Raw genomic sequence first — 23,996 nt, 5'->3', positions numbered from 1 at the left:
GTGTGGAAGTGAGGGAGAGGAAAGAGATAAAGAAGAGAAGAGAGCATAAACCTCATAAAATGTATGAGGACCACAAATCTTACTCCACATAGGTTTTACTGGAAGAATCACTTGGATATTGAGATAACACGGAATCCACTCTTTTCTATAAATCTTGCCCTCTTACCTTGACCGACATCCCCCAGGATAACAGAGCTCTTGCCAAACTTGAAATTGCTCATTTGTTTTCAAAAGATCTATTCAGGTGGGCCCTACTGCACTCCAAGATTGGTGCTTTAGGCCATGAAATTGGCTGTCCATTCACAGCCAAAGAAATACCCACAACTGGATGGGTATTTCTTAAATGTGTTATTAGGGCAGAGGTGAAAAGAGAAAAGACAATGAGGGAGAAAACACTCCAGGTGCTTATTCTCTTGGGTCATGGTTGTCATGGAATTTTGCTCCATCTAATTTCATGCCCCACTTTGCCATGTCCCTTCTGATTCAATTCCCCACTTCCTCCTGGTCCTATTATGGTCTTGTGATTATAGCATTTCTTTTAACAACCTTGGAGGCATTTGACATGGAAAGGACCTGGACATCTTCTAGTCTAATACCATCATCATTTTCAAGGTGAGGAGCTAGAAGCCAGAGGAGCTAAGAGATTTGCCAAAGATGACACAGCTAACTGAGAATACTGCTTGATAACAATAAATTAGATATGTGGACATTTCCCTGTTTACAAAGCCTTCCATTTTAGATATATATTTTTTCTCACTCCGTGACCTGAGCTAATTATCACAGCAGCCCTATGAGACAGATATTGCATGGTTTCCTAGGCATAAGTGAGGATATTGAAGTAATAAGGAATACAGTAAAACTAATTCTTGACAGCGCCACAGATCATCATGGTTAATACCATGGACATTAGTATCAGCTAATCTGGTTTGAATTCCAGCTTTCCATTTCCTGGTTGTGTGACCTTGAGCAAGTTAACCTCTTCAAGCTCCATTAATATCACCCATAAAATGGGCTTATAGTATCAGCTACTTTATAGAGTAGTTCTTCGTAGAATCAATTAGATAATCCTTATAAAGCACTGAGAGTGTGAAGTACGTGGCATGCCTTCTATTAAAAGTAGGTTTAATTCATGTGTTCTGAATTGGAGTTCTTTACAACATATTATGCTGCATTACTAATCCTTCATTAAAAATATCTGCTTAAGATGATTCCCACAAAATTTTGGTTTTGTTTTTTGGGTTTTGTTTTTCCCTTTTTTTTAAGATGGAGCTCATCTACCCTGCCATTACTAGGGAAACACCTGATTTAGGAAGTTCTCATTCATGATTTGATCTGCTTCTGCTAATCCTACTTCTAGAGAGAAAAGGATGGATGGGATAAGGAGTTAATTATTCAGTTTAACACTTGCTAATTGGTCAGTAGTTATATAGTCACTCTGATAAGAACTGTAAAAAATTAATATTTTAAAAGGAACAGATTCTTAAGATAGTTTTAAAGCTATAACATCAAATGTACAGAAATTTGGCACCATGGACAAGTAGCAGTAGAAATGTTTCTGGTTAGTAAGAACCATTTTGTTCCATACATGACACTTTGTGAGCTTCAAGAAGAATTGTTGCTACCCTGGGAAGAATGTGGCAGACCTCAATATGACCAAAGGTTTTATCTGTAAATGGGTCTAATTTATCCCCTGCCAACTGAACACGGTAAGAGAAAAAAATCAAACCTATGCAATGTAACTATGTAAAGTGTAAAATATTGTGTAAATAGTAACATAATATATGTAAAGCTCAGTCCACAACTCATGCATGAGGAAACATCTCTTTTCAAAATTTTCTTTAAATTATACCAGCTGGACCCTGAGTCTCCATGGTACCCCACATCTGATTGCTCTGCTGCTCTCTGGTCAACTTAAGGCCTTGAAATTCCATGGGCTTAGATCTCTGAGATTCAGACTCTGCCTTCCTAGACATACCATGACAGCCTTCAGTTCTGAGTCTGGCATGGTCTCTGGGAGGCTACCACAGAACATGCTTCAGGCCACGTATGCCCGGAAATTGATGACTTTGACTTCTTTCTAGCCTGTGAGAATCTCCCCAACTCTTGACCTTAAAATTGCCCCTTCTTTCTACCATTCCTTTCTCCCATCTGTTTTTCACAATTCAATTCACAAGGAGTTTCAAGGAATAAGATAGAAGGAACAATGTTATTTGGGAATAAAGCCAGAACACTATTTTTTTCTCTTTTCCTTTAGTTTCCTCTCCTGCTTTCTCCTCCTTCCCCTCCCCTTCCCTCTGTACCCATTTTTTCTGCTCTCTCTCTCTCTCTGTTTTTCTCCCTCTTTCCAATTTTCTGATTCTGTGCCATCTCTCTCACACTAGATTTCTCTCACTCTCTTTGGAATTAATAAGATAAAGTATTCACTTTTAAATTATTTTTAACATTCACATATGCAATTTTATACATTCTTTTTAAAAATTTTATTGAAGTACAAATAAATTCTCAACAATTGAAAATATATAAAAGAAAAAATCAATGAGGAAAGAACTGTCTGTGTGGCTTTCTAGATTCTTATCATTTCTCTACATGAAATATATATCAGAACTTCTATTCTCAAAGTGTAGGGTTTTATCGACCTGGGTCTAATCATGGATACACGCTTTATAAACTGAATTCAATGGTGGTGACACTGCCTCAAATAGATCACTTGATGGTGACAGCTAAACATAATGGCACCAGGAATCAAGGAGCCAGGTTTTCATTCCATCTCTCTACCTAGCTATTCTTGTGACCTACAAAGGGTCACACGTCTTCTTACTCTTGTGTTCCTCATAGGGGAAACAACAGCTGCAAAAATATTGTTCTCACTGAGGTAAATGTATTAGCCTCTTTACCACCCTCTTCAGGGCCTCTTTGAAAGCCCTTTTCCTCAAACTATAGATAAGAGGATTTAACATGGGTATAAAGATAACATAGAACACTAACAGCATGTTGTCCTGCTTGTTGGAGTGGCTAGAGCTGGGAAGTAGGCACACAGAGAGGCTTGTGCCATAGAAGATTGTCACAACTACCAGGTGAGAGGCACAGGTATTGCAAGCTTTGGCACTACCTTTGACAGAAGATATTTTCAGAATGGAAGGTGAAATGAAAACATAGGATAAACTGATAACTAAGAAAGAACTGAACCCAACAAAAATACATACGAGAAAAAGAATGGTATGGCTGATGAAGGGATTAGAACAAGATAAGAAAATAATTTGGATTATGTCAAGGAAGAAATTTGAACTGATATTGGGCCCATGGTAACAGAGATGAAACCAAGTGGCATAGTAATAGCGATGACAGCAAGGAAACCACTCCCATAGGCCCCAGCAACCATCTTCTGACAGAGGCTGGGAGCCATGATGGCTGAGTACTGCAGAGGCCTACCAATAGCAACATATCTGTCATAGGCCATGGCAGCCAAGAGGCAGCATTCAGTCAGACAAATCTAGGACTCAACAAAATACTGGGTGGCACAGGAAATGAGCAAAATCATTTTTTGTATCTTTTAAGAAGTCCGAAAGCATCCTTGGGCTGGTGGAAGAAGAAGAACAGATGTCTGTAAAGGACAGGAAACTGAGAAAAATGTACGTGGGTGTGTGCAGATGGGAGTCCATCCTGATTAGGATGATGAGACCCAGTTTCCAAATTAGGATCACAAGGTAGATCCCTAGGAAGAGTGGAGAGAGGATAAGCTTCACCTTTTTTCATCGAAGAGTCCCGGGAGAACAAACACGACTGCAGAGGTTGATTTCTATCTCCTTCCATGGACCTGGTTGGTACCATCTGCAGGGAAAAAGATGGGAGAAGGAAATTATTTCATTTTCAAAAGACAAAAAGAAATACTCTTAATTTCTTTCCACTCTGCAGCTGGCTACACATATATCTTAATCATCAACTTTGAGTTAATCAGTGTCTTCCATTTATAATTACCAAACTCAACTTAAAAAATTCTCTTGCGTAAATACTGTAATTCTCTTTGGGGACAAAGACAATAAATGAACATCATTAGTACATTATCTTCTAAAATGCCTTAATTTCATATTTTCCCAATCCATAGTTTACGAACGTATGAGGATTGGAAACAAAGTAATTAAGGAAAATACTCTCATCTCTTTATATGGTAAAAGAGAAAGAGTCTGATCAGTCATGGCTCTGAAATTAATTAAGTGCTTGAAAAAGCCCCTGAATGATGCTGGACCATAGTTAAATGAGGATGGTGAAGTAGGTGCTCTTTAAAATCCCCTTGGGAACTAATACTCAATTAATTTGTAATCAGGGAGGGTGGAAAGTTCTGTAACTGCCTTTCTGCTTTCACAAAGCCAAGAGAGATATAAGAAAAATATAATGAAATGGTAGAAAGAGTCACACGCCAAGACACAGCTTAGAAATGGATGTGACTTACCCAACTTAATGACACTAAGAAGGCTCCTGAGGAGCTAGGAAAGATCAAGTTGTAAGAGCCATTATCCACCCATCCTTGCAGGTACAGATTTTTATTTCCTCTAATCAGAGATACTTATGAATTAAACTGTCTAAGACAGTGATTCTTGATCTTCTTTGGTCAGTGATACTTTCAAAAGTCTATTGGAAACTCTGGACCCTCTACCCAGCAAACTGCAACCTCTTATCACTTTTGCATATGGTTTTATTGGATTCTCAATCACCCTTGGTTCTATTCATTGTTCTTATGTTCAAGGCTTCTCCTACAAAGTAGAGTGACTTGAATCATGAAAAGGTTACGATGCTTAGGCAATGGACACAGGGATGGGAAACTTAGGCAGGGTTTCTGGAAGTTCTTTCTCTTTTTGTTCTTTGGAGCCAGTCCAGGGAAGGAAAGCACTAGGCCTTCAGGCCAAATGCTAAATAACCAAAGAATATTTTTCATCAGGCACGGTAAGCCTTCTTCAAGATGTTATAGCTGTCATCTTTCCAGATGGTCACAGAACATCTCCCATCAAAAACACATTTTTATTCAGATAATCTCAAAATAGAAAGCAAACCATGGGAAGCCATGAAAAGTAGAAAACAGATGTCAAATGTAGCCTGGCAGTCATGTATATGGGTAATAGTAGAAGTCATGGAGATTTCCCTGGAAAAGGGCTGTGTCTTTAATGGAATAAACTTTGTCTATGAGCTGCAATCATTGGTCAGCATTAGGCATCCCGAACTTCTTCCTACTTCCTAAACATTTCCCATTCTCCTTGTTCCAAAGATGAATGAAAAGAGAAAATCCTTATAGAAGCATAAGGTATAGCCTGATAAATAAGGTAAAAGGGTTCCTTTCCCAAAATATGGATGCAGCTAGGAATTCCTTGCTCTCTAGAGATACTTAGACTACTGAGGCAGATAGACCATGAGCAGAGGGAGAAGGGAGATCAGGTTAAAAGGCAGATAGGAATATCAGAGAGAATTAGAGGAATGCAAGGGCTCATAATTTCAGCAGGAAGTCCTCCCATGAGGCCCCAGGAGTACCTCACCAGAGGATTACCCCACCACATCCACAGGAATGTCCAAAACTCCAGTGCCAAACCCACACTTCTCTCCACTCTGCAACTGGCTCCTTGTGCACATTCCTGAATCTGGCAAACAGACTGCTCTCAGAAAAACAGAACTGGTCTTTGTACAAGGGAGAAACTGCAAACATGAGCTAGAGCACCACCTTCTGGAACAGAAAAGAGGTTTCCAGTAGCCAGCCTAGTGAGTGGTAACAACCAAAGACACAATAACTTAAGAATTCAGCCACAAGAGGGAACAAGAAGAGTGAACCAGGAGTACCCAAAGAAAGGCAGAGCAAACTCTAGATCCCTTACTCACAAAACTCACAAAACTTAACTTGCAATGAACTAAAGATTTAAACATAAGACCTAAAACCATAAAATAGAAGAAAAAATAGAGGAAAACTCCTTGACATTGATCTTGCAATGATTTTTTCTGTATGACACCAAAAGCACAAGAAACACATGCAAAAATCAACAAGTGGGACTAGATCAAACTAAAAAGCTTCTACAGAGCAAAAGAAACAATCAAAAAAATTAAATGCGGCCAACAGAATGGAAGAAAATATTTGCAATCCATATATCAGATAAGGGCTTATTATATTCTATATTTAAAGAACTCATACAACTTAATAACAAATAATCTGATTAAAAATGACATTGAAAATAAATAGACATTCTTTCTATAGAAGACATTCAACTGCCAAAAGGAACATAAAAGATGGTTGATATCACTAATCATCAGAGAAATGAAAATGAAAACCATGAGATATGACGTCACACCTGTTAGAATGGTCGTCATCAAGAAGACAAGAGAGAACAAGTGTTGGCGAGAATGTGGAGATAAGGGAACTCTCATATGTTGCCTTGGGAATGTAAACTGGTCCAGCCACTAAGGAAAAAAGTATGGAGATTCCTCAAAAAATTAAGAATATAACTATCATATGATCCAGTAATTCTACTTCTGGGTATATATCCAAAGGAAATGAAAAAAGGATATCAAAAAGATCTCTTCATTCTCATGTTTATTGCAACATTATTCACAATAGCCATGATATGGAAACAACCTAAGTGTCTGTCAATGCATTAATAGATAAAGAAGATGTCACACACAAACACACACAGTGGAATATTACTCAGACAAGAGAAAGAAGGAAATTCTGCCATTTGCAGCAACATGGATGGACAGTGAGGGCATTACACTAAGTGAGATAAGTCAGACAGAGTAAGACAGAACTATATGATAGTAACATGTGGATTCTAAAAATGCCGAACTTGTAAAAACAAATGGAATGGAAGTTACTAGAGACTGGGGGCTAAGGGAATTGGAGATATGTTGTTTAATGGTACAAACTTTTAACTCTCAGATAAATCCTAGAGATCTAATGCACAGTATAGTGATTACAGACAGCAATATTCTATCTTAAACTTCAAAGTTCCTAAGAAACTAGATATTTTATTTATTTATTGAGGTGACATTGGTTTATAACGTTATATAAATTTCAGAGGTACATCAGTATATTTCAAAATCTGTATAGGCTAGATCTTAATTGTCCCCACCACAAAATAATAAATATAATTATGTGATATGATAGAGGTGTTAGCTAATGCTAGAGTGGTAAGTGCATTGCAATATGTAAATGTATCAACACATCAAACACCTTAAACTTACACAATGTCATATGTCAATATTATCTCAATAAAAATAAATTTTAAAAACAGAATTATCAAGGAAGACTCTTTTACTTTTTCTCTTTCTCTCAAACTAAAGCTGAGGGAGGTGTGCTTATCACTGTCTCATTTTGTGCATAGTTTTTTCTTTTTTCTAATAGTTTGCCTTCTGAGAATGTCACTCCTGGAGAGTCCCTGTTTTCAGTGGCATTGAGGGGAAAGGGTGTTGTCTCTAAGTCAATCTCACACATTGTCTTTTTCTCCTAACTCTTATATATTTGCTCATTAAAACCCTTAATGAGGCTACCAGAGATTAGCAGATCCTCTGGGGAAAATACTGGCCCCAGCTCACTACCTCTGAGGTTTGTGCTTTTTCTTCTCATTTCTGAATCTTTATAAGTTTATTTGCTTTCTCACTGACTCAGCCTTTAAAAAATTCTTTTAAATTTTATCTGGCATTACTAGTTTCCTTGAATATATAGTCCACAGTACTAACAGTAACGTCTTTACAAATAATATTTCTGTGAAAGAGTTGAATACTGCAGCTTACTCCTGGCCATTTTTTTTCTAAAACGCAAAGCTACTTGATTTGCTTCATTTTTTCTGCTTCTAATATGATTGAATTTGCCAGAAGATCAAGTATATTTTTAGGTAGCTAATATTTATTGAGTATGTACTATGTTCCAGGTGCTATTCTGAATACTTCTACGTTTTATCTTATTTTAGTTTTCAACTAAAATTTATGAGATATGTGTACTTGTTATTGCCATTTTACAAATGAGAAGACCTTGGGTCAGAGCAGCAAAGAACTTAAAGGACACACAACCCATGAAAGGCCAAACTGGGATTCAAATCCAGGCAGTCTAACTCCAGAGCCACGTTTTAAATATCTGCACTAAAACTGCACACTAAAATATGTTAATTGCTGCATTAATCTTGTTTCTAAACACTGGAGAGTGTAAAGGACTATACTTGGTGCGTTGGATGATGTAAACGATCCAATACGGAGCTTATAGCCCAGGAAGAGAGATGAGAAATGTACCCATAGAGACATAGCACAAAACGAGAGATGATGTGTGGCATGGGAAAGACAGAGATAAATCCTTGTAGGTGATCACTGACAGGATGTGGGCAAGAGATTAGAGATTGGGGAATGCCCCCGCATAGTCATTGCAAGAATTTCTCACAAAAGATCTCTAGAATGACAGACACCATTTCAGATGCATTATTATAAAAATGGACAGGGCAATGAAAACGTAATTGAGCATGCTTTCAATAACATGATCACCACATCTTTTCACATAGATGCACTTTCAGGAAATGAACAGAAAGGCTGTAATGGTGACTGCTTGCCAAGTCAGTGAGATAAACTGAAGGAGAATTTACCTTCTTTCAGGAAGAAGAAATAAGGGGATATTAAAATGTTTTGCAATACGTGCTGGTATAACTGCCAGAAAGGGAAATCTCAGGTTTAGATGGTGAACACTGCAAAGCTTGTACCCACAGATGTCTAAGATAAAATTACTGAGGCCAATTGTACCACACACAGAGAACTATGTCAGACTAGTGATGCTATTCTTTATCCCAGAGCACCTTTTAATTGCCACATTGCTTTTCTCAACCAGCCCAGATTCTATCATTTCTAATTAAACCTTACTTTTAGTTTCCTCTTCTTTATTAAGGACTCCTAAGCTTTCTACCTTTTGTTTTGGATAAAGTTTATCTTGGGATAAAGCTTATGTGGATTCTCTTCCTTCAATTTTTCTCAAGTCATTTCTGACATCAGATAGTCCCCCTCCACATACTGACCTCCATTTTACTCTGCTTAGTAAATTAAAAAAAAAAAAACAAAGGAAATGGAAGGAGACTATTAAAAAGTGGCCCATTTGACAAGCTCTGCTTCTTTAAGATATTTCATCAATAATCCTTCCTAATATTTAGTTAGCTGACTTTGGAAAAGTTCACCATATTTGTAGAGCAGGAAACAAAATCTGAAGAGCTTTGTTTATCAGGAACAATATGGGCAGGATCACTGTCAGAAAACCAAGCATTGCATTTATTCTCAACTGGTGGTCCCTCACTTCCTCAAGAACTGACCTCTTCATCAAAGTTGAACTGAGTCCACTCAGTTAGGGAGACTTCTGTAGAATGCTCAAATTTGACTTGTTAGTGGAACAAATCAGGAAGTATAGGCCTCTCAATAATTACCCACACCTTTTCTTCTGGCTCTTTGTTTTCTCCTTTTACATATGAACAATAGTCTCAGAGGGGTTCCAGCTCCCCATTTTATGCCAAAGTGTATTGACACAGCCTATAAATTTAGATCATCCCTCTACAGATTTGTCTGTTCAGGCTAAATGAGCCACCATAGAAGAAGACTCCTTATAAAAATTAGACTTGAAGTACAATGATATTGAGTTGTTTGCAAACCTTTGAGATTCTTCCTGGGTCCTAGGCCTTCATATTCCTTAGAGCAGAGTCCCTAATTACTTACGTAAGAGTGCTGTAAAGATTTACTCTTCTTTTTATTGTGTGTGGTGTACCCAGGTATTCAGAAAGAGCCTACACATATTTCAACTTCCAGGTTCTGTGAGTATCCTACTCCATCACTACTCTGAGATGAGCGCATGGTCTTTTGTTAGTAAGGTTTGACTCAGCCTCCCTCAAGAATGATCCAGCTGTGGGAGAAGAGGACCTTAAAAGCTTATGAGGTTTCTCTCACATCTAAGAGAGGACTTGGGAACACAGCTTGCAATAAAAAAGGAGCAATTAAAATCATGCAAGCTGTAAATAACCTCCCTCCTGGGTGATAGAGGGGAGACCAACTCTGTTAATGGGTTCCTTTTTTAGGCTCCGAGATCTTGCTTCAGGGTGTTCAAATTTTGAGACATGTTTATGTCAAGGAACCCTCCATTCACCCTGGAAGAATCATGGAGTTCATTTAGAGATCACTTCCATCCTACGCCCAAAGCATAGGAACAATCATCAGAGACCTCTGTCTGGGAAACATGCCAGGAAGTAGTGAACCTCCAGCAATGCTGAGTCAGACTCTCTGTGGTATAGGGAATCTCAGCTCTCTACTTTCTTGTTTTGGACCTTTTTTTTTGTTTTTACTTTTAGATGGGACTTCTTGGGAGGGTTATATTCAGAAAGACCTTCCAGAGATTTGGAGTATGGAAGTAGAAACATAAATGATTCTCTTCTTCTCTCCCATGGCTTTGACTGCTTGTTTTGAAGGAAGAAGTGAGTAGAAGAGTGAGAATGAGAGAAGAAGAAAATTATTTTATGGAGAATGGCAGAGACAGGGAGGAAAAGAGGGATAATGGGGTAAAGTATGTATAATATTTCACCTAACATTTCCTTCCCCACATCTCTGATCATTCCTTTTTCTCAAGTACGTAAGTTATTAGGTTCTCAAGCTTCAGAGAAGGGATGTGGCAGTGAAAAGAAATCGAAGCAGAGATGATGTGGCCAAAAACATAAGTAAGTCTCAGAATGGCTTAGAGACAGCACAACTATCAAATAAGTTTAGAGACACCAAAAACAGAGGGACCCTAACCAAAAGATTGTTAGGGCCTGAGTTGGCAGGCCAAAACTTAAGAAAATGTGGTCATGGGAGTCCAGGGAGATAGCAACTGGGCACTGAGGGCTTACACTCTACAGAATTTTCTGTGCCGTAGTCAAAGATGGGAGCAACAGAACAATTCCCATTTAACCAAGACTCGCTGTGAGCAGCAGAATCATCAGATCTTACAAGTCTTTAGGATGAGGATAAATGGAATTCAGTAGCAATTCATTTGTGATTTGACAGCTGAGGATCTGTTGAGGTAACATATTTCACAAGATGCTGCTATGGAGGGAAGTCAAGGACCCGATTCCCCTGTTGCTGTGGTATCATTCAGCCCTCTAGAACTTAGACACAAATGTAGAGAAAAGAAGAAACGATCCTTTAATTGACTAAGCTTTTTTCATAGAGGAGAAATAAGAAGAGTGCAAAGTAGGAATAGTGTGATGGAAACATAATGAAAATTGTATTTCTTGAATTCCTGATTTTGTAGATTGATTTTTAAAACCTGTCACATGCATCATAAGTATTATTTTCCTTCATGTGTATTATAATAGATCAATTCATTATATCCTAATGTATTTAACCTTTTTCTTCATGTAGCATATGGGTTATTTCCAAGATGTCAATGAATATTTTTGAATATATCTACTCTGAAGCATTTCTACCATCTGAGTCCCTCCAAAATGGTTCCCAATGACCCTAGCTTCCTGGTATTCATAGGCTTGTGTATAACCCTACAATATTTAATAGGGCTATCCCATGTAACCAAGAATATTGGCCTCCTGTCATAAGCCAGCTCCAACTTGACAGCTATGTGAGAGATCTACTTTGGAAGTGGATCTTTCAGCCTTGATCTAGCTTCAAAGGACTTCAGCTTTGACCAACTACTTGAATGGAACCACATGAGGCTCCCTAAGCCAGAATTACACAGCCAGGTTGCCCCTGAATTTCTGACCCACTGAAAATATATGAGGTAATAAATGAATATTTTTGTTTGAAACCACAAAGTTTTGTAGTAATTTGTTGTGCATCAATAGATAACTAATATACTACAGGAAGAGACCAGTTACTCAAGGAGAGTCACATTTTTGTGATTCTTGGTATAAATTATAACATTTTTTTCAGAATTAGGAATCTTTCATGTTTAATGACAAAAGAAAAGAACTGAAACTGGTTAAAACAATCAAGTGAATCTATTAGCTCATAAAATTGAAGTCGTCAGAGAAAATTTGATCCTGTGGCTCAAACAATATTATAAATAAATGTCCAATTTCTTCCACAATATCTTCTTTAACTGAGTGTTTTAATTTTGGAGTTTTAGTTTTTTGAATACCCTAATGCTCCCTGCATCACCTTTGTGTCCTCTGAATTCTTTTCCTTTTATTACTCTTTGTTTATTTTAGAGCCTCTGTGTGGTTGTTCTTTGCTGTCCTTTCCCATTGCAAAGTGAGGCACTAAAAAGCAACATTTCAAGCATGGTTTTTCTGGCCAGATATTGTCCTCTGGTGGGGTTTCTGCTGGGCAATCTGGGGAGGACTTCACAATTGCTTTGATGGGCCCCAGCTTTAAGCATCAGGAGATATATATTTTATCTTGGGCGGGTCTTTCTCCAGAAAGGAATTCTCCAGTCTCCTGCCAAAGAGAAATCATCCCAGCTGGGAGTGTTCTGAGAGTTGAATGAGTGAATGCAGTAGGTGTGTGGTGGAAGGAGGGGCTCAAGCAGGGAGAATCTCCTTTTTCACTGTGCGTTTATTATCTTAATTCCTCTGTTTTTAGCATCCCCCCTTAGATATGTGTGATGACTCTAAGCCCATACTTCTTGGTTCAATTCTCCAGAGAATAAACCTTCAGTCTTCTGTTAGAGCAAGGGAAGGATTAGGAGGGAGGGGCAGGAGTTTCTTGGATGCAAAAGCGGGGGAAGGCCTTGTCTAGTAGTCTAATTGTTCTTAGCAGATTTTTTTCAACCAAATATCCAGTTTTAAGCCCCACTCACTGTGCAGGTCCATAATGCCTTCAATTACTGATCCTTATTGAGGTCTTACAAGGGGAAACAACTTGCTGCTTCTTGTTTTTTGCTCTCCACTCTACCCAGGACCCATGGCTTCCTGATTTCTAGAATCTGAGTTGGTTATTCTTCATAAATCTGCCTCGCAGTTTCCAACCTTTGTTGTCACATTTGCTGTTATCCATATCTTCATGACTTTATAGGTTTTTTCTAAAAAACTTTTATTATCATTTTAGGTGGCCTCCAAGAATGAGCAAGACAAACATTTGGATTCAGCCCACAAGGTTTAACCAAATATCACAACCACATTTTCAAATTTCTTAAACCATTTAATATTTCCACCAGAAATAAGTTACAACATACTATTGCTCATTGTACTGTCCCCAGCATTCATATACTGTAATATTTAAATTATTTCAACATTTATTTTTTACTGATATTTCATTAGGTAGAAAAATTGATTTAACTTCCCTTTATTACCTTTGATATGAAACTTTTTGTATTTATGTTTATATATTTTTAATCATATTTATTTTCATCCTAATTTCTATTTATCTTATCTACTCATAAAAATGTAATTAGCTTATGCTATTATCTTACTACTGTCTATAACCTACTGATTATTCACTATCATATTTTCTAATGTTCCTAAGGCCTTATATCTGAGTAATAAATATATATACATATAAAAATGTATGTTATTTAATATATGATAAAAGCACATTTTGCTGTCATTCAGAAACTATAATTAGGCCATAGTTTTAAAACTTAAATTGCATATGTCAGGGTTGACTGAAAAACTGAGAAATTCTGTATCCCATGAATAAAGTCAAAAATAAATAATTTTACTTATACATTTTAATAGATCTGAAAAACAGTTTTGTTGAATCACAATTTTGGTTAATTTTACTATAAAAGGTCAGTTATTTTTATTTTTTATTTTTTTTGAGGAAGATAGCCCTGAGCTAACTGCTGCCAATCCTCCTCTTTTTGCTGAGGAAGACTGGCCCTGATCTAACATCCATGCCCATCTTCCTCTACTTCATATGTGGGATGCCTACCACAGTAGGGCAGGCCACGTGGTGCCATGTCAGCACCCAGGATCTGAACCAGCGAACCCCAGGGCACCAAAGTGGAATGTGGGCACTTAACTGCTGTGCCACCGGGATGACCTCATAGGTCAGTTATTTTTAAAACAAAAAAGTAAAGCATATTGTCACAATATAATATAGTCTAATATTTAAATAGTCATGATCTCCATGTTTCTCTCAGAAGAAGTCTACTGAGAACTTATCTGCAATGTGAATTATTCATTTTATTTTTGTTAAACACTTTCAGAAACTTTGTTGAAGGTTGGTTCTTGAATTATTGTACTGTACTTACTGACTTAGTAAGAACCAAAATGTTAAGATTTGTGCTAAGACACAAGGTTAATTCATTTGACAAATATTGATTAGGGGCATACAATCTACCAGGAATTATTCAGATACTGGAATATTGAGGGTTCTGGTAAGTGTAAGTGATAGAAGCCAAGATAACTAAGAGTGTGCTGTGAACTAATCTTCCCCTCTTTCTTAAGAACCCAAAACAGACAGGTAGATAATGTCACAGAAAGTTTTATTGAAGCAAGTCTCCTCCATATCCTACTCTGAACTCATAACAACTCCTAGAAGAGGCAGGCTACCCTTTGAGGGTGGAGAAAAGATATTGTCAAACACAACTTTAAAGAAACATGCTCAGGACATTCAAATGGTCAACAGGTGCATGAAAAGATGTTTGTCATCACTAATCATCAGGGAAATGCAAAGCAAAACCACAATGAGATATCACCACACCTGTTAGAATGGCTATCATCAAGAAGAGAAGAGATAACAACTGTTGGTGAAGATATGGAGAAAAGGGAACACTTGTACTCTGTTGATAGGAATGTCAATTGGTTCATTCACTAAGGAAAACAATAAAGAGATTCCTCAAAAAATTAAGAAATAGAACTAAAAGATTATCCATCAATCCTACTTCTGAATATATACCCAAAGGAGAGGAAAATAGGATATCATAAATATATATGCACTCCCATGTTTATTGCACCATTATTTGCAATAGCTGAAATATGGAATCACTGTAAGCACCCATCAATGGATGAATGGATAAAGAAGAAGTGATACACACACACACACACACACACACACACACACAATGCATTATTATTCTGCTATGAAAAAGAAGGAAATCCTTCCATTTGAGACAACATTGAAAGACTTTGAGTACATTATACTAAGAGAGAGAACACACACAGAGAAAGATAAACCCTATATGATATCACTTATATGTGGAATCTAAAAAAGCTAAACTTGTAAAAACAAAGAGGAAAATAGTGGATACCAGGGCCTTGGTTGTGGGGGAATATGAGAGAAGTTGTTTAAGGGTACAAATTTGCAACTAGTAGTAAATACGTCCTAGAGATCTAATGAAAAGTACAGTGACTATAGACAATAATATTGCCTTATAATATTCAAACTTAAGAGATTAGATCTTAATTATTCCAAACACATATTAGACATGATAATTATGTGATGTGATAGAGGTGCTAATTATCACTACAAATGCAATAATATCACAATATATAAACATACCAAATCAACATGTTGTAGAATTTAATTTAACACTTGTATATCAAATATATTTTGATTTAAATTTTGTTTTTATTTTGAAAACAGACACAAGCTGAATATCAAAAAACAAAAGGATAAGAAATTAATGGTGAGTTGCCCCCAATTGTAATTGTAAAATAAAAGTAAATGAAATGCAATGACATCATCATCATGGCAGAGTAAGTTATTCTCTTTGTCTTTCCTTTCTAAGTTACAAACCATTGGAATACCATAGACCAACAGAAGATCCCCTACACAGCATCACAGGAAAAATAACAGATCCATACCTATATACAACTGAAGGCAGGTGGCCTGGACCCACAGGAGGCAATGGAACCAGAGTAGCAACACCCTCCTCCTCCCTTGGTATCAGTAATCCAGGGAACGGACCCCAGGATGGAAAGTGTAGGATCTCAAATACAATAAGAAGCAGATCAAAACCAAAGTAATCAAAGCTATACCCAATTAAGAATGGTAGTACTATCACAAGTGCCCCAGCAGAGACTTAACTCACCAAATACTGTGAATAACTACAGTAACATGGTACAAGAGAATGAGAAGGAAAACTCTCCAGAAACCAAATTTGAAGTCACAGAAGAATATAATCTAACTGAAAGAGAATTCACAATAGCTCTTCCACAGTAAATCAATGAGTTACAAGAAAACTCAGAAATATCGTTCAATGAGCTCAGGATTAAAAAAACAAACAAAAAACAAACAAATGTTGGAGATGAAGAACACAATTATGAGATTAAAAATAAGTAAGAAAGCATTAAAGATAGAGCAGAACATATGGAGGGGAGAATTAGTGACCTCAAAGATAGAAACTTAGAATTGATTCAGGTGGAGGAAGAGAGAGAATGAAGATTTTAAAAAGTGAAGAAATTCTTCAAGAAATATCTGACTCAATTAGGAAAAGTAACATAAGGATAATAGATATCCCAGGAGGAGAAGAGAGGGGAAAAGGAGAAGAGAGCTTATTCAAAAGAACAGTAGCTGAGATCTTCACAAACCTGAGGAAGTAACTGGACTCACAATTACTTGAAACCAATAGAACTCCTAATTACATCAAGGCAAAAAGATCTTAGCCAAGGCATATAATACCAAAGCTGTCAAAATTCAATGACAAAGAAAAAATATTAAGGGCCACAAGACAGAAGAAAATAACCTACAAAGGAATATTTATCAGGCTTTCAGCAAATTTACAAGTAGAAATCCTACAGGCTAGGATAGAGTGGAATGATATATAATACTGAAATACTGAAAAATACTGAAAGACAAAAACTATCTGCCAAGAATACTCTGTCCAGCAAAATTATCCTTCAGATATGATAGGAAAATAAAAATTTCCCAAACAAGATCTGAGGGAGTTCATCATCACTAGGCCTATTGTAGAAGAAATGATGAAAGGGACCCTCCTACCTGAAACAAAAAGGAAAAATTATACAAAGCTTTGTGAAAAGAGATAAATAGAGAGAAAGAATCAAAATATTGCAGTTCTATATCAGAATAGGTTTGTATAAACAATTATAACACAAAAAATAAAGGGAAAGAAAGCATCAAAAAACAACTATTGATACTTCAATTTGGTCACAAACTCACAACACAGAAAAGAATAACTCATGACAAAAAAAAACATAGGAAGGTAAGAGGAAAAGGGCTGAATCTGCATAGGCTAATAGAGATAAGAGGCTATCAGAAAAAGTACTAGCTCAATTATGAGATCTTTTATACAAATCTCATGGTAACCACAAAACAAAAAATCAGAGTCACAATTCAGAAATAAAGAGGAAACTGAGAAAAACATCACAGAAAAGCACCAAACTGAAACGGCAGAGAGAAATACAAGTAAAAAGAAACAACTTAAACATAAAACAACCAGAAAACAAAAACAAAAGATAAAATGACAGCAGTAAGCCCTCATAAAGCAATAATCCCTCTAAATGAAAATGAATTGATTCACCAATGAAAAAATGCAGAGTGGCTGGATGGATTACAAAAGAAGACCCAACAATATGGTGTCTCCAGGAAACACATCTCAGCTCTAAAGACAAACATAGACTCAGTGTGAAGGGATGGAAGATGATACGCCAAACAAATGGCAAGCAAAATAAAGTGGACAGAGTCATTCTTATATCAGACAAAACAAACATCAAGACAAAAAATATAACAAAAGACAAAGATTGGGATAATATAATGATAAAAGGGACATTCCACCAAGAATACATAACACTTATTAACATAAATGCACTTAACGAAGGAGCACCAAAGTACATAAAGCAACTGTTAACAGTCTGAAAGGGAGAACTTGACAGCAACACAGTAATGGTAGAGGATCTTAACACTCCACTTATTTCATTGGATAGGTCATCCAGACAGAAAGTCAACAAGGAAACAATGGCCTCAAATGAAACTCTAGGTCATATGGACTTAATAGATTTATATAGAACATCCCATTCAAAAACAGCAGAATACACATTTTTCTCAAGTGCATATGGAATATTCTCAAAGATAGACCATATGTTGGAAAACAAAGCAAGCCTCAGTGACTTTAAGAAGAATTAAATTGTATCAAAAGCCTTTTCTGACCACAATGCTATGAAATTAGAAATCAAGTACAAAAAAGGCCAGAAGTCACAAATATGTGGAAACAAGCAACATGCTACTGAATAACTGTTGAATCAATGAAGAAATCAAAAAATACCTCAGGAGAAATGACAGTAAAACACAGTGTACCAAACCTTATGGGATGCTGTGAAAGCAATACTAAGAGGGAAGTTTACATAACTACAAGCTTATTTCAAGAAACATCAAAAATATAAAATAAATAATTTCAAACTATACATAAAAGAACTAGGAAAAGAACAAATGAAGCCCAAAGTCAGTAGAAGAAAGGAAATAATAAAAATCAGAGCAGAAATAAATGAAATAGAGACTAAAAAATCAATAGAAAGGATCAATGAAACTAAGATCTGGTTCTTTGAAAAGTTAAACAGAATTAATAAGCCCTTATCCAGACTCAGTAAGGAAAATAGACAGAAGGCTCAAATAAATAAAATCAGAAATAAAAGTGGAGAAATTCCAATGGACACCACAGAAATACAGATTATAAGAGAATACTATGAAAAGCTATGTGCCCACAAAACTGGGTAATCTAGAAGAAAGGAATACATTCTTAGAAACATGCAGCCTCCTAAAACTGAATAAAGAAGAAATAGAGAATCTGAATAGAGCAATCACAAATAAAGAGATTGAAACAGTAATAAAAAATCTCCCAAGGAACAAAAGTCCAAGACAAGGAAGTTTTACTGGTGAATTCTACCAAACATTGAAACAAGATTTAATACCTATCCTCAAACTCTTCCAAAAACTTGAAGAAGACAGGATGTATCCTAGCTCATTTTATGAGGCCAAAATTATTCTGATTCCAAAATCAGACAAGGAAAACGACAAAGGGAACATTACAGGCCAATATTGCTGATGAACATAGATGCAAATCTCCTGAACAAATGTTAGCAAATCAAATACAACAATACATTGGAAGGATCATACACCACTATCAAGTGAGATTTATTCCAGGGACACAGGGATGGGTCAACATCTGAAAATCAATTAATGTGATACACCATATAAACAAAGAAGAACAAGAATCACATGATCATCTCAGTAGATGCAGAGATAGCATTTGACAAGATTCAAAATACATTTATAATAAAAAAAAACTATGAATAAAATGGGTATAGAAGGAAAATAACTCAACATACTAAAGGCCATATATGACATACCCATAGCTATCACCATAGTTAATGGTGAAAAACTCAAAGCTATTTCTCAGAGGACAGTAACAGGAAAAGGATGTGCACTCTTGCCACTCATTCAACATATTAATGGAAGTTTTGGCCAGAGCAATTAGGTAAGAAAAAATAATAAAAAACATCCAAATTGGAGAGCAAGGTGCAAAACTGTCATTATTTGCTGATGACATAAATCAATATATAGAAAATCCTAGCAAATCCACCAAGAATCTATAAAAAACAATCAACAAATACAATAAAGTTGCAGGGCAAAACATCAACATAGAAAAATCAGTCACATTTCAATATGCTAACAGTGAACTGTCAGAAAGAAAAATCAAGACTACAATAGCAATAAAATATCTAGGAATAAATTTAACCCAGGAAGTAAAAGACCAATACGCTGAAAACTATAAGACATTATTGAAAGAAATCAAAGAAGATATAAAGAAATGGAAAGATATTCCATGTACTTTGAGTGGAAGAGTAAACATAGTAAAAATATCCATATTACCTAAAGCAATCTACAAATTCATTGCAATTCCAATCAGAAACCCAATGACACTCCTCATGGGAATAGAGTAAATAATCCTAAAATCTATATTGAACAAGAAAGGACCCTAAATAGCCAATGCAATCCTAAGAAAAAAGAACAAAGTCAGAGGTATCACACTCACTGAATTCAAAATGTATTGCAAAGCTAGTAATCAAAAGAGCATGGTATTGGCACAAAAACAGATACACAGATCAATGGAAGAGAATTGAGGGCCCAGAAATAAAACCACACAACTACGGACAGCTAATCTTCAACAAAGGAGTAAAGAATGTGCAATGGAGAACATAAAGTCTCTTCAATGAATTGCATTGGAAAAGCTGGACAACAAAATGCAAAGGAATGTAAGCAGGCCATCATATTACACCATATCCAAACATTAACTCAAAATGGATTAAAGGCTTCAATACAAGACCTAAAACCATAAAAGTCCTAGAGGAAAATATAGGCAGTAAGCTCTTTGAAATCGGTATTAGCAGTGCCTTTTTGAATACCATGTCTACTCAGGCAAAGGAGACAAAAGCAAGAATAAACAAATGGGACTGATCAGACTGAAAAACTGCATTGCAAAGAAATTACCAACAAAAGGAAAATATAACTCACCAACTGGGAGAAAATATTTGCAAATCATGTATGAGACAAGGGGGTAATCTGCAAAATATGCAAAAGAACACATACAACTCACCAACTTGGATACAATATTTGCAAATCATGTATGAGACAAGAGGGTAATATGCAAAATATATAAAAGAACGCATACAACTCAACAACAAAAATACAAACAAGCTAATCAAATAATGTGCAGAGGATATGAACGGACATTTTTTTCAAAGAGGATATATGGATGACCAACAGGTATATGAAATGATGTTCAATATCACTAATCATAAGGGAAATGCAAATCAAAACTACAATAAGATATCACCTTACTCCTGTCAGACTATCTATAATTACCAAGACAAAAATAACAAATGTTGGAGAGGATGTGGAGAAAAGGGAACCTCATACATTGCGAGTGGAAATGCAAACTGGTACAGCCATTATGGAAAACAGTATAGAGATTTCTCAAATAATTAAAAATAGAAATACCATATGATCCAACTAGTCCAATCCCGGGTATATATCCAAAGAACATAAGAACACTAATTCAAAAAGATATATGCACCCATATGTTCATTGCAGCATTATACACAAAAGCCAAGACATAGAAGCAACCTAAGTGCCCATCAGTGGATGAATGGATAAAGAAGATGCAGCATATATACACAATGGAACACTACTCAGCTATTAAAGAAGATGAAATTTTACCATTTGCGACAAGATGGATGGACCTTGACTATATTATGTAAGCAAAAAGTCAGACAGAGAAAGTCAAATATCGTAAGATTTCACTCATAAGTGGAAGATGCAAGCAGTAACAACAATAAACAAACACAGGGAAATACAGATTAGATCAGCTGTTACCAAAGGGGATGGGTTGTGGGGCAAGGGGTGAAAAGAGTAAAAGGGCACATGAGTACAATGACAAATGGTAACTATTCTTTGGGGGGTGAACATGATGTAGTCTACATATAATTTGAAATGTAATGATGTATACCTGAAATTGATATAATGTTCTAAATCAGCATTACCTCAAAAAAAATATAAATAACAAGCCAAAAATAAGAATTCAATGAAACTCTAAGAATAATATGTAAATGTAATGACATGTTTTGTACCAGTTTGTTCAAGTCAGAGCAATCTTGAAAGTCAACATTCAGTGTTGCTACACATCTTTTTTTTAACCTGACCACAACTTTCTCTCCTACTTCACACAGCAAAAACTGTTCAGAGTTGAGAACCTTGCTTGTACCACCATCTATCTCCTTTCCTGGCCCTTGAAGTTTGCTGGAAATATCAGCATTAGAGTAACACAAACCATTCTACTTCATCTATAATATCACCCCAAAAAACCATAAATCTCTAAGACATAAAATGTTGAACAAAATGATAGGAAAGAAAGTATATCAATTTTCTATATTTGCTCTTTGTCTTTGCAATACTGAATATTCAGTAATTCTGTTATTATGATGAGCTGTCACATGTATTCTCACACCAAATAGTTTCAGATGTTTGAGATATGAAAAATGATTTGGTAGTGTGATCCCATTGGCTATGTGAACCAAGGGTAAATTTTCCAGATTGGATGGGGTAGAAAAAGGGAGAGTTGAGTCCCACAATATCAGAAATTGCTATTGGCTGTGACATGGATTTTGAATATCATCTCCCATCAGAAATCCCCACTGGACACTATGTGCAAAAAATTAACTCATCAGATTCATAAATAAACAGCATTGAAGGGACAAGATACTTCCTTCCATTCCTTTTATGATTCAAATCACCTCCTCCTTCCTTAGACTATAGGTGGTATAGACTAGGATGTAATAAAAAATTTATTAGATGATTAGCATTGAAAGAGGCCTTAGACAAACATTAGCTAGGTAAGATTGGTCTTTGCAGTAGGCACAACCAGACCAATTGCACAGGATTGTTTCTGTCCAAAGTCACATCCTTTCTCTTTGTTCCTTCCTATTCTGGTCAGAAACACAAAACAAACATTGGTCACTTCTGTGTCTTAGTCATGCTGCTGCATCAAAATATTTGAGTGACAAAGTTTCTATATCCAAGAGGACCTCTGTCTGTTACCTTTCCTTTCATGTCAGAGTCCTGCAATTGGGCAGGGTTCAATCTCAGAAACTAAAGGAAGCAACAAGCTTTTAAACCTGATGTTTCATAAATGATGGAAAGATTGATATATAAATAAATGATCAATCTACTCCTCATGTAAGCTGATGTTCATGAACCTCTAGGACTTAAAGATATTGTGTTTGCATGGCATTGAGTCACCTATTGGTCCATTTTAGCATATTATTTGTGTCAAATTAAGTCTTCTTTTTCCAAAGGCAGTATGAATTTTGTTATAGTGCATTCTTGTGCATATTATTGTGGGTTAAGGTGATTCTGATAGGATAAATATGTCAAAAATCTCATAATCTATGACCTCAGCAATACTTTCTCTTCTTTTGCAACCTCTTCAAGGCGTCTTTGATTTCTTTGTTCCTCAGACTATAAATCAAGGGATTCAACATGGGAATCACCACAGTGTAGAAGACTGATGCAAATCTGTCAAAGCTGGAGGAATCGCCAGAGCTGGAACTCAAGTAGACAAAGATACTTGAGGAATAGAAGAGGGTCACTGCTGTCAGGTGAGAAGCACAGGTGTTGAAAGCCCTGGACCTGCCTTTAGCTGAAGTGATCTTCATAATGGAGATGACAATACAGCCATAAGATATCATGATAATTGAGACATTTATTATCCCAAAGATCACTATTAATACCGCAGTCATGAGTTGTACAAAGAAAGTGTCAGTGCAGGACAAGACTAACAGTTGTGGCATGTCACAGAAGAAGTGGTTGATGACATTAGGCCCACAGAATTGGAGCTGAAGCATGGCACACAATTGGGATATAGAACCAGAGAATCCTGCCATATAGGACCCAAGCACCATTTGAACACACAGAGTGGGTGACATGATGGATGAATAGAGAAGTGGGTTACAAATGGCAGCATATCGATCATAAGCCATGGCTGTCATGAGACAAGACTCACTCAGTCCCATGGTTGAAAAGATGAAGTATTGAACAGCACAACCCGCAAGGGTGATGGTTTGCTGCTCCTGGAAAAAGTTGGAGAGCATCTTGGGAACTGTGGAGGTCACGTAGCAGATATCAATGAAGGACAGATTATGGAGGAAGAAGTACATGGGTGTGTGGAGATGGAAATCCATCCTTATTAAGATGATGAGAAACAGGTTCCAAATCAGAGTCAAAATGTACACCAACAGGAATACAACGAAGAGCACTGCTCTGATTCTGGGGAAATCTGAGAATCCCAAGAGGAGGAAATGGGTGATAGCTGTAATATTTCCTCCTTGAGTCATTGGCTTGGTGCTCCTAAAATGAGAAAAGAGTCAAAAGAATGCATTACTGACTCACGTGAAATGACAACATTATAATTCTCACATCTGCCATTTTCTTCCCTTCACTGAGCACTGAAAAATGGAAAACGCTTTACCGTCCTAGAAGGAAGACTACAGTTTCCATCTAATTGTCAAATAGGACCTTCTCAGTGTTTCAGGTTCCCAATTACCTGATGAGGTCTCAGAAAAATTAAA

At 36.5% G+C, this 23,996-nt stretch overlaps 1 protein-coding gene across 1 annotated transcript; it reads right to left on the bottom strand.

Moving 5' to 3' along the window:
• Positions 1 to 22,823: 22,823 nt before the first annotated feature.
• On the bottom strand, positions 22,824 to 23,762 carry LOC139040936 (olfactory receptor 5AN1-like). Its single transcript, XM_070488639.1, has one exon. It carries the CDS (start codon positions 23,760 to 23,762, stop codon positions 22,824 to 22,826), a length of 939 nt encoding a protein of 312 aa, XP_070344740.1.
• Between the last annotated feature and the right edge of the window lie 234 nt (positions 23,763 to 23,996).

Source organism: Equus asinus, chromosome 17 (genome assembly GCF_041296235.1).
Source record: "Equus asinus isolate D_3611 breed Donkey chromosome 17, EquAss-T2T_v2, whole genome shotgun sequence".
Classification (NCBI taxonomy): domain Eukaryota; kingdom Metazoa; phylum Chordata; class Mammalia; order Perissodactyla; family Equidae; genus Equus; species Equus asinus.
This window is presented reverse-complemented; position numbering and strand designations above follow the sequence as displayed.